General features: G+C 38.6%; 1 protein-coding gene across 13 annotated transcripts in view; it reads left to right on the top strand.

The window, feature by feature from the left end:
- ptprt (protein tyrosine phosphatase receptor type T) overlaps positions 1 to 18,537 on the top strand; it is a 300,616-nt gene that overhangs the window by 246,536 nt on the left and 35,543 nt on the right. For all 13 annotated transcript variants that reach the window (XM_005947695.3, XM_014329337.2, XM_042214263.1 and 10 more), the window contains 3 exons: positions 2,752 to 2,844; positions 3,327 to 3,436; positions 7,025 to 7,112. In XM_005947695.3, the coding sequence (XP_005947757.1) occupies positions 2,752 to 2,844; positions 3,327 to 3,436; positions 7,025 to 7,112 (291 nt within the window). The remainder of the gene's footprint in view (positions 1 to 2,751; positions 2,845 to 3,326; positions 3,437 to 7,024; positions 7,113 to 18,537) is intronic.

Genomic DNA, 18,537 nt, shown 5'->3' with positions numbered 1-18,537 from the left:
CACAGTTGAAGTGTACCTCTGGTGCAAATTACTGACCTCTGTCATCATTTTAGGTGGGGGAACTTGCACAATCGGTGGCTGACTAAATACTTTTTTTCCCCACTGTAGATGACATACCTGTGGAGGCACAGAGATGTCTAGGAAAGAAGGCAGTGACTGTTTTGCCTGTCTGAAATAGAGATGTGGTGTTTTATTTGATAGTGTTGATAGAGAAATACAGAGAAAGTCAGATGGAGTTGCACTGTGTCTTTGAGGATCTAGAGAAAGTATATGATAGGGTGCCAAGAGAGGAACTGTGAGGAAGTGAGCTATGGCAGAGTATGTGAGGGTTGTGCAGGACATGTATGAGGACAGCAAGACAGTGGTGAGGTGTGTGGTTGGAGTAACAGATAGGTGTAAGGTGGGGGTGGGATAACATGGCTCTGCTCTGAGTCCCTCCTTGTTTGCTACAGTGATGGACAAGTTGACAGATGAGGTCAGGAAAGAGTCTCCATGGACTTTGATGTTTGCAGATGACACTGTGATCTGTAATTAGAGTAGGGCACAGGTGGAAAAGGGTCGAGGTATGCACCTACGAAGAGGAATGAAATAGGGCTGGGCAAAACAATTATTTTCCTAATTGATGAATCTAGTGAATAATTTTTCAGTCCGATTCTATTTTGATTTGATTCGATTATCGATTATCTCCCCATTATCTGACTTGTATAGCAATTTCACATTTACTAACTTATGTATCTCAATGAAAAACACAAATTTCTTCATTTGAATACCTTTTAATAAAAACATTGCAAAATAAAGTTGTAGTAGTAGTACAATCTTATATTAGAGATAGCCTTTAACAAGAAATGAAATGTGCAAACATATATAAAATTAGAAAAATTAAAAGCAAAACATTTAAAATAAATAGCACCAATGGTGTCTTTAAACAAACAAAATGTAACATTTACTTTGCTTTCTGAAAAAAAGTGCTCTTCATTCACAAACAAAATCCATTTTGTTGCAGTTTTTCACGTTTCTGTTTCGTGTTGCCGCTACTCGCTGCCGCCATGTTTGTTTTGAAAGTGACGACGCATCGACGCACATTTTTTTACATCGACGTATTTTACATGTCGACGTAATCGATTACATTGACGCGTCGTCCCAGCCCTAGAATGAAAGTCAATAGAAGGAAAGAATATATGTGTGTGAATGGGAAAGAGACGAGTGGAAATGTGCACATGCAAAGAATAGAGTCAAGGCAAATGAGTGTCAATACTTGGGGTCAACCGTCCAAAGCAACTGACAAGAGAGGTGAAGAAGGTTGCTAGGCAGGATGGAGTAGGTAGAGAGGTTATTTGGGGTTATTTTGGGGTTGAGAGTGAAAGTGAAGTTTTACAAGATGGTAGAGAGACATGTAATCATTTATGGTTTTGAGACAGTGGCACTAATAAAGAGTTGAAAACTTAGTATATCAGACCGAGATGGGTTGTACATGTGCAGAGAAGGGAAAGTGGATATATTGAACAAAAATGTTGCATATGGAGCTGCCAGGTAGGACAAGAAGAGCAAGGCCTCAAAGCAGGCTGCTGGTTGTAGAGGATATGCAGAGGGCTGGTGTGACAGAGAGGATGGTAGGGATAGGATGATGGAGGAAGATGAGCTGCTGTGGTGACCCCTAAAGGGAGCAGCCAGAAAAAGAAGAGTCATGCCGTTTCACATTACAACCCACAAAAGTGAGACAGAACAGTTGAGACTGAAAGTATCGGCATATAAGCCATGTTACCCCATCACTCAACAAAATGTTTATTTATTAAAGCTATGGTGAGAAGATATCACAGCTTAGATAATCTGACACAGAGGTCACACAACAAATTCAGTTTCTTTCTTCTCTTTTTTTCATACTGTCCTTTACTCCTCTCACTATTGCTTTTTACTCAGTATACATGCAACCCCAATTCCAAAAAATCGGGACAGTGGGAAACATAAATCGAGATGTGTTGTTACCATCAAATTTACAATGAGCAAGTACTTTTCACAAAATAGTAAAATGCCACAGTTGAAACATCTGATACGTTTTGTGAATTTATGAAATTTGCAGATTTTTACGTTCTGTTTTTATTCAACCATCCAAACGTTTCCTGAGTTGGGTTTGCAGATAGTCTTCTCTCTTTGCTCCCTCTTTTGGTGTCTTTCTGTTTTGTCCATTTGTAAATTTTCCCTTAGAGAAAATATCACGTTTTACTTGGTTGGCTGAGGTGCAAAAGGTGACTTGTACAGCTCTAAAAAGAGGAAGTAACTGCTGAAAACAAATAAAGGTTCTATTAAGTAGTCACACCGGAGCATTCTGCTTGTTTATTCTAGTGAAAAATGAATACAACAGCTATGTTTTAGGTTCCCACATCCTTGCAGATGTATTATGCCCAACCTGAAAATATAAATTGTTTGTTTTTTTGTTCCAGTCACAGCTCAGTCCCCTGAACTCTCATTTATCCCTCCACCTGTGCTCACTATTAGACACCACACATTCATCCAATGAATTCTGTCATTACCCCTAATGAGAACAGATGTTTAATTTAAGTGTCCTAGCATTCTGTTCACCAGTTAGGGATAAGTTACTTAACACCTTTACTTCATAACATGTCACTTAAAGGAGGAATGATTGTTTTTTTAAGTGTCTACATATGGTACAGGGCAGAATGTCTGTACTTGGTGTAAATGTTGCTAATATCTCTGCCCGTCTCACTTCCATCTATGGCTCTCTCTCTCTAACAGATAGTAGCCAGCCTTCCCTTTCCCAGCCCTCTTTGACCCTGCAGAGTTTTCCCTATGGAGGATGCGAGTCAGTGGAGATCTCCTACCAGAGTGGTATGTGGACTGTTTTAAATAGTCCCTCAGTTAGGTGGTCCCTTTCTTTGTTTGGAGGTATAACATTGACATATCAGGTAAATACAGAAAAAAAAAATGTTTTCACAGCCACCTACATATTTGACAATTTGTAAAACGTACTATATATCTCAGATTTGAAAAAGAAAAAAGAAGGAAAAAACATTGCAGTCATGTAGTCGTCTAGGAGTTAAAGAGTTCTGTGTGTTCTGTTTAGTTTTTTTGAGTAAGTTTTTGTTCATTGAGCAAATTTAGGGTAATTTAGAGAATGGATCGGAATTTCTCAGAATCAGAATGAATGAACTTCATAAAGAGGGAAATGCAATTTGGTAGAACGAGTTTCAGTATCCTTGCATTAATCCATTCATCCACCCACCCACTCACCTTCCCACGTACTTGTTATTCATCTTTGTGTTTATGCACTCATTTTTCTCTCTCTCTGTAAAACGTTTCTGTTCCTGCAGGTCAGTTCCAAGCAGGCCAGTTTCAACCAGCTATTCGAGTAGCAGACCTCCTCCAACACATCACCCAGATGAAATGTGGCCAAGGCTATGGTTTTAAGGAGGAATATGAGGTGAACACACATACGCACAGGAACTTACTGAGAGTGACAGTAATGCTTCTAGTAGTAATAATGTCAAAGGTCATAGCTATAGCTTAGCAGTAGCAGTTTAGCAGTAAATTGGAAATATGAGTGGCCTCTTTTGCAAAAGTAGTCTGAAATGTTCTCTCACTGTTGTTGCTGCCAAGTTGTGCGACAACTGTGTGTTGGTCTTTTTTGTTCCTGAATAAGAGTGTGAGATTGAATTTAGTTTAATGCAAAGGCAAGTTATCAATTATTAACTCTTCATCTCATCAATATTTGAAAATTGAACAAGCAGACGCTGTAGTAAACTTTTTCTTTGCATTTGCTGCTGCTTTTCTTTTTAATTAGTTTTTTCTGTTTTTTTTACTTAGCGAAAACCAATGTCTAATCTTTTCTCTTACATTTTCAGCAAGTTTTTCTTTAGTTTTCTTTTACTCAAACTATCAGTCTTTCCTTTATTGCTCTGCTTTGAAATACCATCCATGCTTTAATTTTTAGCATTTTCTCTCACTTCTGTTCCTCACTTTTTGCCATCAATTCTCTTTAATGACATTCTGTTGTGCGGTCTCTTCATACACGAGTGGAGCATCATCTGTCTGTCTCTGCCGACTGTTTGTTTAGAGCACAGTTTATCACATATAGACATTTTCATAATCATTCTTTGTCACTGGCGCTCTGCCATACCCTCATTTTACTCCCAAATCCAGATACCCAGATTTCATTCATTTATTCCACTACCAATCTATTCTTCCTTACTGTCTTTATTTTATTTTCCCTTCATTTGCCTCATCTCTGTCACTAGAAATAAATCTTTGAAAAGGCATGAGAGAGACTCTGTTTTTCCTCTATCTCCTTCAACCTCCCACTCTCATAAGAATGAATATTTTCTATTACTGACTCTGCTTGCGTGTTGAAAATTGTCCCTCCGTGATACCGTACGTTATATTTTCATTTGCTTCCTGTCATTTTGGTTTAAACCCACTGATACGTTTCAGGGGAGAGCAAATGTGATTTATTGTTGAATGTGTGTATGCCTCTGTGTGTGTGCATTAGAGCGAGGGAGAGGGAGAGAGAGAAAAAGAGCTGATAGCTACCAGGTCTATCTATTTAATCTCAGAAATTAAAAGGAGACACTAGACAGCATAGAGGGCCCCACCTCTAACTTTTTCAGTCATTTTATCAGATTTTGAGGTAGTTTTAAAAGACAATGTACCATTTAATGTATGTTTCATGTTATTTAAATGTCACAACAACTTTAGTCCTGTCAATCCTACGGTTAATCAAAACTTATATATAAGTAACGTCAACACCCTCTTCTATCATTCCCTGTCCTTTCACCCGCAACCGTATAGTGTCTATAGCAAATTGAGTTTTCTAGAGGAAGCTACTAAACCCAGACAATTTCTCTCCAGCTGTCTCCAGTATTTTGGGTGTGCGTGTGTTTGTGTGTGTGTCCGTGTACCCGTGTGTCTTCATCTGTCACCGCAACCCATATGGAGCTTTCCTGTCCTTGTCTCTGCATGCGATGTGACCTCCATTGTTGAAACCCATTAACCCCACTAACACCAACAGAAGCCACACTGTCAACATTTAGCTCCTCACTGGGATTACACCTTTTACTTCTAAAGTAATATTCCACATTGTTTGACACCTCATAGGGTGGACGAGTTAAGTAGCCATTATATCTTTACCCTTCATGTGATGCAGTCCAAAAATATATAGTGCCCCTATTTCAGTGGAGAGTTTTTGGATGATGCAGATCAAAAGTGTAAATAATTAATTCCACCGTAATTATATTATAAATGGAATATTTTATTTAATTGAACTCTTACTGCAGAAAAACCTAAAGCACCCACTCAGCAGTGCAACAGAGACTGTGTGTGTGGTCCACCCACTCAGTGATTTTATACAAAATGCTAATAATCCCAATCAGCAATAGAATTCCAATAAGAAGAGTCTGATTAAAACTGTGTTATGTTTTCAGGTCAAGAAAATACAGCCAACCCACACCTCATGCAAATGTTCTCTCTCTCTTACACATGCACACACGCACAATCTCACTCTCTTGCTCTCACATGGTATCACACATGGAGCTTCTAACTAACTTTAGGACGACACAATTTTCTGTCTTTTTGGTAAATAAACATGAACTATGCAACAGTGGAAAGTCCTACTTACAGTCCACACACACACGCATTCTCACACGCATGCACAGACACACATATTGGACTCAGACGCATATGCCACTTGAAACAATCCATTTTCTGCTTGACTGAGCAACAAGTTTAGGTGTTTGTCTTTCTGTCACAATGTGTTTGTATTGTCTAGTTTGTGTGTGTGTGTGTGTGTGTGTGTGTGTGTGTGTGTGTGTGTGTGTGTGTATATAGGTCATAACGCTGTTCAAAAGTGAATGCTGTTGTCTGTTCTTAAGCTCTTAATGGACTAAAAAAGGACTGTCCTCTTGTCCCTGTAGTGAGAATGTGTGTTTGTGTGCCCATATGAATGAGCAGTACTAAAATAGTTCAGTGTCCATATGGCAGCCTTTGGGAGTTGGGGTTTGGTTGTTTAATGCAAGCTTGAGAGTGATCTTATACATGTGCACGCACAGACACAGGCACACACACACACATTTTCAATAAATCATACTACACATTCACACATACAAATATTTCAACGAATCTGTGCATAGACAAATGAGTAATGAGAATGCACAAATGCAATGACAAGCACACCCACACACACATACACATTTTGTCCTTGCCATGTTTGTAAGGTTTGTCACATAGGCCAGTATCACAGCAGGGAGTATGAACAATCTGTCTTCTCTCCTCCAGCAAAGGGCTGAAAGGATAATGTCTTTCAGACCAAAGCAGCAGAACAATGAACTCAAAGTTTTTGTCTTTTTTCAGCTTTTCTTCTATTTACCTGTGCATTTTGATTTCAAATATTAAAAAAAAATACAAAAACAAATACAAAAAAAACATCTTCCCTCTTCTGTAAAGTTGAAGCTTGCTGGTATTTGCCTTTTTTAATTCAGTGTAGGAATTTAAGCAGATTACCCCTGCCAGTAAAGCTGGAATGAGGTTATGTTTTCAACCCTGTCTGTTGGTCTGTTGATTAGATATCTCATATTTAGCTGAAATTTGGCAGAACAGTTACCTGGCTAAAGTAGTGATCCAGTTGGGATGGATAAATCTGGTATTATGCCATTAGAAAATATCTATCCAGAAGTTCTGTGGTGTGTTTACTGACTGGAAAGTCTAACTTTTGTACATCCAGGTTGACAAATAATAATCACTGCCTTTATCCTTTTTTTCTGTGAGAGTGTAGTTATGTTTAAGCCACGGACTGTTGATTGTCTTTTCATTCATATTCATATTCATTTTACTGTTTCAACTTCTGCCAGCCCATGTGTCAGTATACAAGCTCTAGGCATCAGACCATATGTGCTTGCATATTTCTGTGTGTTCATACTCGAATATAAAACTATTTGTGTGTGTGTGTGTGTGTGTCTGTCTGTCTGTCTGTCTGTCTGTCTGTCTGTCTGCACATGCATGTGGACATGTGTATGTTTAGGCCCTGGCAGAGGGACAGACAGCACCCTGGGAAACAGCCAAGAAGGATGAGAACCGCAACAAGAATCGCTATGGCAACATCATCGCTTGTGAGTACTGCAATGACAGGAATGAATACTCCTGCAGTACTTTTTGCTGAATGTGGCTGTGTTACGCATTTAGTAAAGTTTGAACTGTAATCTGGCCTTGTGAGGTTTAGTGTGGTTTATTTTAGTCTTTATTTGATACTGCTTATTTTAGTTTATTTATTTTAGCCATTTTTTCCTTGGTTTTTGTTTTAACTGACTAATTTGGTTTGAATATTGGCTTAAATATGTAACCGTCTCTTCAGTTGGATTTTTCTACAGTACAAATATGTTTCTCCGTTAACTGTCCAGCCTGAAGCTTCACATTAGTTTGGTGTGCTGTGTTTCATTTGTAACCACAGGATTTCATTTATGAACCATTTGGTAAAATACAAATATCAAGCATTCAACCTTGCGTCTCCACCTCACACACCTTGCTCACACTCATACACGTGTCCTCCAGTGCATTTCAGAGCAGATCTCTGCTACTTGCGCACTTGTAAAGTGTATTATAATAATAATAATAATAATAATAATAATAATAATAATAATAATAATAATAATCATAATCATAATCATAATAATAATAATAATAATCATAATAAATTCTGCATGATTGCATTTTGGTTTCGATTTGTTTAATAAGCAAGCATATGTATTGCTTTGTTTTTTTGCATTCCATCAATTTTTCTCTCTGCTCGCCCACCAGAACCCTCTCTGTGGTATAAGAGCACCTGATTTATAAATTAAGCCCTGAGTAATAATATGAATTCTATGAAATCAGATAAAAAAAAGTACACACTGCTGTACACACAGCACCACAATGACTTGTGACAGAGAGTTTTACAATACCAATTACAATACCAGTTAGATACCAGTAAATATAAATACATGGTGATGAAGGAGACTATTGTTAATATTTATATTTCCCAGAACTTCATAAGTCATATTTTCAGGGGTAACTTGCAGAGGAGCCAGGTTTCTATGGGCCCCCTGTAGTTCCCACTTTGGGAAGTGGTCTCCTGTGATCGCTTTTGGATTGGCTCATATGCACGCATTAAACAAAAATAGAAACAAAACATCTGAACAAATAGTTGTCTCTGTGAAACTAATTGCATTGAGTGTGCTTGATGTATTAAAGCATTGCCACAAAATTCTCTTCCCTCTATGGCTGCTGAGAGGTTCTGTTTGTAGCTGAAATGCATCATCATCAAAACTGTTTGAATAACATCAATAGCAAGTTTTCATTATATTTAAAATTATTAGGAAGACAAACAGGTACAAAAATATGCTGCAGTATGAAGGAGGACACCCTCCTTTAGCTGCAGAACTCAAGTCCATATTTATGGGGCTCCATATGCCCTTAAAGTGTCCTTTACCTTTTTTGAAATTCAATTCAGTTTTATTTTCATTGTGCCAACTCACAACAACAGTCATCTCACGGAGCTTTATATTGTAAAGATGCTACAATAATATAAAGAAACCTCAACAATCAGACAATCAGACCTATGAACAAGTATTCCTCACTCCACCAAACTTTGGGTATGTCATCCATGGAATGGATGACATACCCATGGATGATAATGGATGGAATTATCTGGTGACTTGGTTTTGAACTGGGCTTTGAAAGATGTCCACTTGGGACAACACACTGACCAGACCACTTTTAAGAAATGCTACTTATGATACGCTACTGCAATTATACTGAAACATTGATCTCTGACAGCAGAACCATTTAAATTAATGGGGGAATGAAGACAAAAACAAAAAACTCAAGACTGCATGTTAATATAGGACTTCAACTTTATTTTTTTTATTTTTCTTTCAGCATCTGCTTCGCCAAAAAAAAAAAAGACTTGGAAAAAAAAGATGGTTTTTTTGTGTAAACCAATATCAGATTTATCAGTCACATACTTAGAGTTTCTCTGGTCAGGCAGAACAATCTTCATGGATTCTTAGCATGTCTTTTTTAAACTCAACATTTATGATAGCTTTTTTATTTTTTATTATATTTTTTTGGTCACCTTTGTCAGTGTCTGGATGCGACATAGCTTGATTATAAATGAAAGCGCTTGCTAGCCTTGCAACATTTATGCCTTTCTAACACTATTAAGATCAATCTCTTGGAAGAAGGCAGTGTTGCACTGGCACTTTCACCATTTTAAAATATATGATATTGTAAGCATGTCCCTTATTTTACTTGTGTCATTTTGTTTTGTTCAGAATTTCCAAATAACACAACATGAAACCATTGCAAGTGCTGCTATCTTGTTATTATTGCAATAATAAAGCGAAAGGATAATAAACTCACTATTGGTGCTTTTCTTTTGTTGGATGCTCTTGCTCATGTATGCTAAATTATTGGGGAAAGGCTTATAATCTTTAAAAGAAAAAAATTAATTTAGAATTTTGATTTTAAGTTTATGCAGAAAGAAAACCATCTTTTGGCATATCGCCAGCCCCCCCTTTTTTAATAACACAATATCAAAGTCGACTAAAACTTATATCCCCGTCTTTGGTAAGTCTGATACACATGTAAAAAATAACTCTGAATTTGCAGAGGGATTTATTTCAATCCTTGATGATCAAAGCCACCAGCCCCTATTTTATTCAGAGAGAAGGGTTTTTTTTTCTTAACATTCATTTTGGAGCTGAGTGCTGTAATGATATTCAGATTGGGGACCATACGATATGTAACGTAAATGTGATTGTGTTTGGTCATTAGAGTTAGCATGTGAATGTGTGTGCATGAATGATGTTTGTCTGATTGGATGTTCTGTAGAGGAGTGTTTGTGTGCTTGCTGGTTAAATTGTACATGGCAACCTCAGACCTCTATTAGGTTTGAACAAGAGAAGCGTATTGTTTGGCTAAAGTTTTAATAAGCTCCTTATGGGTGTGTATCTACATGTTTTAGCATGTGTGGCTTTGCCTTACCCACATGGCCAGTATGTGTGTGTGTGTGTGTGTGTGTGTGTGTGTGTGTGTTTGAGTGAGTGTGTAGTTAGTGTGTAGTGATGTGTAGTTATTGTGTAGTGAGTGTGTAGTTAGTGTGTAGTGTGTGTAGTGAGTGTGTTGGCCACTCAGATCAGTGTGCACGTACATATCTCATTACAGGGGTTTAGATGTCAAGGCAAAGACACTGTTGTAACCTGAAGGCTTTAAAATGAAACACTGTGCTGAAATGAAATAGCCTGTCAAGGACTTGATAGCCAACAGGAATTATGATAAATTTGCTATTAGTATAAATCCTTTAATTACAAGGACCTAGTAATGGAAACTGTCCATCTTGCTTTCTGTGATTACACAAAGGCTCATTTTCTTGGGAAAATGTTTCAAAAGGCCGTAGGGGAAATGACTTTTTTCTGTATCTTTATGAGAACAAGGAATGTGTTGAGAGACAGAATAACTGGCTAACGATCAAACTTTAAAAACGAGTAAAAGGTTCTTCCATCATTTTAAACTTTGACTTGCCTTCTGAAACCAATTATTTGCATTTTGCTTTGAAGCTCACAAGTTTAACAAAGTTCATAAACACATATAGTTCTGCTTGTTGGACTTTGATTAAATTTGAATCCATTCAAGCTTAAACATAGTTTATATTACACATGATGCTGAGACCACAAGACAGCTTTTTAGCACAGTTGTGCAGCGCTGCATCCCATTCACCACTCCAAACTCAATCAGCAATCAGTTTTCAGTGAAGCCCTATAAGTGGCAGCAGGAAGGGGTTTATGTTAAGACTCACCAAATTAGGAGTTCAAGTGACATCTATGTTTATCAGTTAACATCTGATCTCATTGTCTCAGAGGTCGTTTCGGTGTCATCACGGTGACAGCATCTCTAACCCAAACAAATGCCCATTGAACCTTCACAGATCACTGTGAATGGAGCCTAAGTTTGTGGTCTGGCTTTGTGAGATTTAAGCCAACATTCTAGTTCTAAGCCTTTAAATCTCTTCTGAGGCAGCTGTGATAATTGTTCCATCCTTGTGAGGACGTTTCCTTATGTGTGACTTCTCAGCAGCACTCTCTCTCCTTTCCACATACACACACTAATGCGTACTTTTACCACCTCTTTTTTCCTCTCTCGTTCTCTCTCTGGAACAGTTTGGAAAGGGCTGATTCGAGTTGAAGTGTTAACACACTCTTCCTCCGGCCATCTGCCAACACAAACGGTTGATGCCATGTTTGAAATCCCTTCAGCACACTAAATAAATGTTAATCTACCAGCCTCCTGTCCTCCTATCTACTCAACACTTTCCCTCCTCTCCCCACTTGTTCTCATAACTTCCTTTCCTCAACACTCGGTTTTTGCAATTCCTTTTTCTCTCTTCCCAGTCCCTTTTCATCTGTCTTCTACAATCTCATTTTTCCTTTCTTCCCTTTTCTCACCAATCAACCTCTTTTCACCTCCTTGTTCTTCATTTTACTTTTTCTTTACTCCTTTCCCTCCGTCTATCACCTCCCACTGCACTTTTCTCGATATGTCGTCTCCTTTCACCTCACCCTTTCTCCCTTTTTTGGAAATTTTAACCATATTTTTATCTCCAATTTAAATTCACTTCCCCTTTTCTCTCCCTTCTCTCTTCAATCCAGTCATGTTTTTCTCATTTCATCTTTTTTCACCTTTCCTTTCTTCCTCTCTTTTCCCGTGATTCTATCCATCTGTTCACCCTCTCTGATCAACATTGACAGTTTATGGGTTGAGGCAAGGCGCAGTAGTGTTTCCTCATTATAGGCATCTGTCTGCTTCTATTTCCTCCTCCCTCCTTTGCATCCTTCTCCTCCGCTTTGCTTCTTTTTCCTTTCTTTTCCCTCTTAGCTCTCAGTTCTACCCATATGGTCATTCATAATTCAACAGAGGCCTTTCTTTAAACTAAAATGCATATGTGCAAAAAGGAGTTGTGTGTACTAGTGCATTATGCAGTGCAGCCTTGCACAGCTTCATTAACAGACCTTAAAATAAAGAGTTATATTTTTTTAAGCTTTTTGTAACTTTCAGACAAACCTTTAGAGGCTATTTGATGATCAGAATGTGGTTTTAGGGTTAAGGTTAGTTTACAGTTAGGATTAGGCATTTAGCTGTGATAGTGGAGCTTATGGTAAGAGTCTAAGGAATGCATAATATCATTGAGCATCCTTCCTTTGTTTTGAGGTCTTTGTGTTCTCTAAGAGAAAAAAAAAGGAAAGCAGGAGGTGATGCATTCTCAAGTCTGTTGTACGGCAAAGGCCATGATAGATTTCCTTTTGACTGCTATTATTAGTCTTCATGCACACTCCTGCATCATATTTGGAGTGTTTATTTCTCCTCTGTATGGCATTTTGCCAGGCAGTTTGTGCTTGTGTATTCCCTGGATTACATTTAAAGGTAATTTTAGTACATTTTAATGAATTGATTTTGCTACAAATGTTACTGTTTATAAATCTTGGTCTGTCTAGGTTTTCACACTGCTTCATAATTTAAAATTAATCTCACTGCCTGACTAAAAAAAATAAATAGTGTTGTACATTAAACTGATTAGTTAAGTTAGGCAGTCCCAGGAGGGAAATGTATTGGTGTTTCCACAAGAGTTGAGTTCGAGCATTAGAAATCCCACCATTGCTATAAACTCAGAGAAATATAGAGTCAGGTATCTGTGGATTCAGTTTATATTTTGCAAGACAGCCTCTCAGTATTTTACCTGACTGCTGAGAAAATGTATTTTCTCACCAACTGCATCGAATCAATAACGAAGTCAGAAGTCAGTGTGGTGTTTCTTTAATATATTTCAGAAACCATCTGTTTAACCTACACATCAATGATCATTGATTTGCTTATTGATTTCTTCATATTGCTTTTTGCATCACTGGGAATTCTGTATTATAAACCTCAAAAACGAAAACCAGTTTGACGCAAAAAACAAAACTGAATAAAACAAAAACCTGTTGCTGTAATAAGTCATTTAACTTTATAGAGAGTTTACTCAGTGTGTAATACTGAGTAAACTCTCTAACAGTTTGTAATATACAAATATAGACGTACACACACATCTATACTCTCTTTGTTCAGCTCCTTCTGCACTTCGTTTTCCCCAAGAGGATCGCTGAAAATAAAACATTTTTTAGGTAACTCATTAGTGATATGTGTTCTGTTGGAAGCAGATTTATGTGTTGTCTCATTTTTTTGTACCAGGAAACTTTATTTTCCCAGTTCTTTCTCTTCTCAACTACATTCATGTTTTTTTCCTGAATCTCATTATTTCCATTTTATGTTTATTGTGAAAAAGACAAAAAGGCACAGTTTAGCTCCTTAACTTTGAAAACTGACTCAAGTTACATCTAAAAGCTTCGTGACTCTGTTTCCTCACTGTAGACAAAATGCTTAAAAATTTTAAATTGCCAAAGTGAGAATGTGCCACTCCATAGTCTGTCATTTTCTTTTCTTGCTTTTCCTTTTATCTTCCTTCATCCGACTTGCTTTTTCTATTTTTTTCCCCACATTTTGGTCTTTTTTCCCCCTCTTCCTGTCTTCTCTTTCTTTCTGAAATGTAACTGAATCTCCCCTCTGTCGCTAACTACTTGTCTAAACTTAATCTATTCGTGTTGCATCAGTCATTCTATCCTGCCTCAGCCTTTCTCACATTTTCTTTCATTTCGTTTAACCTAACCTCATTACTTCTTGTTCTTGTCTTTTGAATCTCTTTCTGACTCCTTCTGTTCACTAATGTATTGTCCGTAAGGTGAATAAGAATTATTTCACAGGCTGGTAGTCTTTTCCAAGACACTGTTACTATGCACAGACACCCTTCACCTGGTTTTACACCTCCAAGCATCACTGGCATAATCAGGATCCCCTCCTGCATCATGTTGCTTCTCATTACAGCAGAGGTGACGTAAGTGTGTATGTGTGTGTGTGTATGAAAGGGAAAATGAATGCAAGAGAAGATAAGGGCATTGTGTGTACGGGGTTCTGCGCAGAGAAAAAAAACAAAGTGAACAGGCAAAGAAGGTTTTAAAAACAAGCACAACTGTGTATGTGTGTGAGAGAGAGTGACTGTGTGCGTGTTAGTTTTATATGCAGCTGTACACAGTGTTTCTCCCCTCTTCCTATCCTCTCTGGCTCAGATTCGCAACACGTCTGTTGAGCTGCTCTGAACTCAGAACGCCAACAACTCCTCTGAAGTGTTTGACCAAAGAACCACAACAAATATTAGCATCCTCCAAGCTGTCACAAATACTCACACACACACACACAGTTATACAAATAAACACACGCTCTGAACAAATGAGAGAGAGTCCCACACCTGCAGTCTATACACACGCACACGCATGCACGCACACATATATATTACTCAGGTTTGTACAGATCACAGCAGTCTGGTTTGTGCTTGATTGCTTGTAGCAGTGCAGTACTGCTGCAGTATTATTCCACCCACAGACGTACAGTAAAATGAATTCGATTTGTTTTTTTCAGAAACTCTTTCTTTTCTCACGATGAGCATTCTTATTTCAAAAGTAACCTGTGATGTTTTTAAAAAAGTCATATTTAGAAACAGATGTTAGAATATATGATGGAATAGACCTAAACAACTTTAAATAAATTCACTAATAATAACAATAATGGATTGCATTTATATAGCGCTTTTTGGGGCCCTCAAAGCGCTTTACAATTCCACTATTCATTCACTCTCCATTCACACACTGGTGGAGGCAAGCTACAGTTGTAGCCACAGCTGCCCTGGGGCAGACTGACAGAAGCGAGGCTGCCATATCGCGCCATCGGCCCCTCTGGCCAACACCAGTAGGCGGTAGGTGAAGTGTCTTGCCCAAGGACACAACGACCGAGACTGTCCAAGCCGGGGCTCGAACGGCAACCTTCCGGTTACAAGACGAACTGCCAACTCTTTGAGCCACGAGTGCGGTCCTTTACAAAGTTCTTTACAGTAGCCAGTGTTAACCACTGGTGTTAATGTGCTACTTAAAAGCAGCTTCAGCTTATCCCAGAGCTACCAAAGAATGAAATGGTTTCGTTTGCAACTCCCACCAGGAGGGATGCGCACAAATAACGTTAATAATTAGTCTGATTTTTAATGCCAGCAGCAGTATTATTGACACTGTTGAAGGTGATTGCTATTAATCATTGTTCCTCTTCAGACGCAGTGGGGGGTAAGAATGACATGGTAATCACAAAACATGTAGAAATGTGATGCCGATTTTTAATGATTGCTGTTTATCCCCCAAAATCATCAGGTAGTGGAAAGAGATGCTGAAGTAATGGTTTCACCAATGACTGTATTTTTAATTAGAAGGTGGAGGATTATGAGTGATTATATTTCATCATTCCAAAACGTCAGGGGGTTGGCAGTTTGATACTCGTTGATAGCTAACAACGATGAGCTGTGATCATTGACAGTGTGTGATAATTGATTGTTGATGAATGAATCAGATTTAATGAGATGTGCTGCTGTCTAGACAGCCATACAAGTGCATCTCACAAAATTGTTAAACTTGGTAAACTTTCATATTTTCTATATTTACTACTTGTAAAGTGAAATATTTCAAACCTTTATTGTTGATCGTTTATGGTGTATAGAAAATCATAAAAACAGTTCCACAAATGATCAAATATTTCATTTCAGGTTTTAGTAAATTTGCTAAGCAAAAATTGTAAATACCATTTATCTCTTGGTTTCCTTCAGCACACATAACCATAATCATGGGGAAGACTGCTGACTTGACAGCTGTTCAGATGATGATCATTGGCACCCTCCACAGAGGGTCATTGTTTAAATGGGTGGCGTGAGTGTTGTATCAAAGCATATTAAACTGGAATGAACTGGAACTGGAATGGAAAAGTGTGGCAGGAAAAACTGTACAAGCATCAGGGATGATCACTGCCTTGAGAGGTTTATAGGAAAAGTTGTTTTTTTAAAGAACTTGAGAGAATCAAACAAGGATTGGACAGAGGCTGGTGTCAGTGCATCAAGAGCCACGATACACTGATGTCTTCAGGGATTAATCTACAACTGCTGCATTCCTAATATCAAGTCACACCTGAACCAGAGACTACATCAGAAGTGTCTTTCCTGGGCAAAGGAGAAAATGAAATATTCAGTTGTCCAAAGTCCTCTTTTCAGATTAAGGTAAAATTTGCATTTCTTTTTTTCTTTTGAAATCAATGTCCTAGAGTTTGGAGCATGAGTGGAGTGGCATAGAATCCAAGGTGTTTGAAATCTACTGTGAGGTTACAGTTTTACATTTTGTGCTGATTTGGGGTGCCATGTCATGTGGTGGCAGTTGGTCCACCTGCTTTTATTAAGCCCAAAATCAGTGGAGCCATCTACCAGGCATGTTTCAATCTGCTGACAAGCTTTATGTAGCTGTTGATTAGTGCCAAAGCTAATCAACAGCTAAGCTAATCCAGAAGAGGAAGGAACAACATTGGGGGAAAAGGGGTGATTCATGGAGGAGTTGAGACAGGCTCTGGGTGGTAGGGAAGAGTTAGTTACCAGATGACTGGGAAAGTACAGCTGTACTGCTGAGTAAAAGTTTGGTTATCATCTGGACAGAGGGAAGAGGAGAAGAGACTTGGTGTTGGAATGAGGCCATATAGGAAAGTATTCAAAGGAACATGTTAGAAAAGAAAACGCGGGATAGTCGGGGAGATTAAAAAAGTAGTCTGAGTAAATGGAAACTAGGCTTTCAGCAAAGAGAGAGGTCACAAAGGAAAAGACTTACAGTGTCTTCTAAGGCTAGATATCAAGGAAGGAGAAACAGACTTGTAAAGTTGGGAAGGCAGAGAGATGTGCACTAGATAAGAGTGATTAAGGACAGAAATGGAAATGTGCTAACAAGTGAAGGGAGCATGCTGAGAAGATGGATGGAGTACTTTGAGCATCTGATGAATGAAGAAAATAAGAGAGGACAGATGGAGGAAAGTTAGTGATTCAGGGAGTGCGGTGCATTAGTAGGGAGAACGTGAGAGCAGTTGAGAAAAGAATGAAGACTGGAACGGTAAGGTTGATCCAGATGACATTGCTGTGGAGGTATAGAGATGTCTAGGGGGGGACTGCATTTGGCTTTTTGACCAGATTGTTTAACACAATCTCTTACTCGAGAGAGGATGCCTGAGGAATGGAAAAAAAGTGTACTGGTGGCAATTTTCAAGAACAAGGCTCATGTGCCGAGCTGCAGTAACTATGGTGGGATGTAGTTGATTAGCCATACCATGAAGCTATGAGAAAGAGTTGTAGGTAGGTAGAGGTGACAGTTAGTGAGCAGCAGTACGCCTTGAGCAAGTGAAAAAGCACTACAGGTATCGATCAGAATGACAGATGGGTTAAGGTGTGAATGGGATTACATTAGGGACCAGCTCTGATCAGATCCCCCTGTTGTTTGCCATGATGATGGGCAAGGTGACAGATGAGGTCAGGCTGGAGTCTCTGTGGATGACAATATCTGCAGATGACACTGTAATCTATAACAAGAGTAAGGAGCAGGTGGAAGTCTGAAGAAGATGGAGGTATGCATTGGAGAGAAGAGGAATGAAAGTATAAGCAACACGGAATAAATGGGTGGGAATGAGAAGGAGAAAGGGGGAAATGCAAGGAGCAGAGGTAGTGAAGGTGAGTTTAAATTAGGTCAATTGTCCAAAGGGATGAACAGTACACAAAGAGAGGTGATGAAAAGAGCCAGGGGTGGTGGAGTGGGTGGAAATGAGTGTCAGGGGTGATTTGTGATGGAAAGATAGCAATGAGAGTAAAAGGGAAGGTTTAGAAGATGGTAGTGAGACCTGATGGACGGCTTGGAGATGATGCCACTTACAAAAAAGACGGTAGGCTGAGCTTGAGATGGAAAAGTTGCAGAAGTTAAGATTTTCATTGGGAGTGACCAGGATGAACAGGATCATTGGCACCATTCAGTTTCAGTGGTTTCAAGATGATGTTTGAGAGACTTGTTTACGTATATGCAGAGGAGAGAGCGTGAATATACTGGACATCGAGCTATGCCAGGCATGAGGAAAAGAGGGCGACCGCAGAGAAGATTCATGCATGTAGTGAAGGAAGACTTGCAAAAGAGTCTGTCTGTGTTTGTGTGTATACACATCCAGCATGCATTGCAGAAAACATGACTCTCAGGGAGCAGTTTAAACATACCAGCCAATCTTAAAGCAGCCTTGAAGGGAAGTTGGAGAATCAAATCTTCAGGTATGGTTCTTAAATTTTAAAATGTATTTATTTATTTTTAATAGCAGAGATGCAGAACTTGAGAAATTGCCAAATACTAAATTCTCTAAATTAAAATATACAGTGTTTGATTTCTTGCTAGCTTATTTACTGAACTAGCTAAACCGTTATTGACTGGTGCAATTTTTATGTTTCCCATGGACAACATGGTTGCAAGATATATTTCTTCCACATCTGACGTATCATCTGTTGTATCACTCTTTATTGAACCATGTCCAACTTTA

This window comes from Haplochromis burtoni, unplaced genomic scaffold (assembly GCF_018398535.1).
Source record: "Haplochromis burtoni strain Fernald_Lab_line unplaced genomic scaffold, NCSU_Asbu1 Contig_540, whole genome shotgun sequence".
NCBI classification, from domain to species: Eukaryota; Metazoa; Chordata; class Actinopteri; order Cichliformes; family Cichlidae; genus Haplochromis; species Haplochromis burtoni.
Note: the sequence above shows the minus strand (reverse complement) of the source record. Positions and strands in the feature narration are given on the sequence as shown.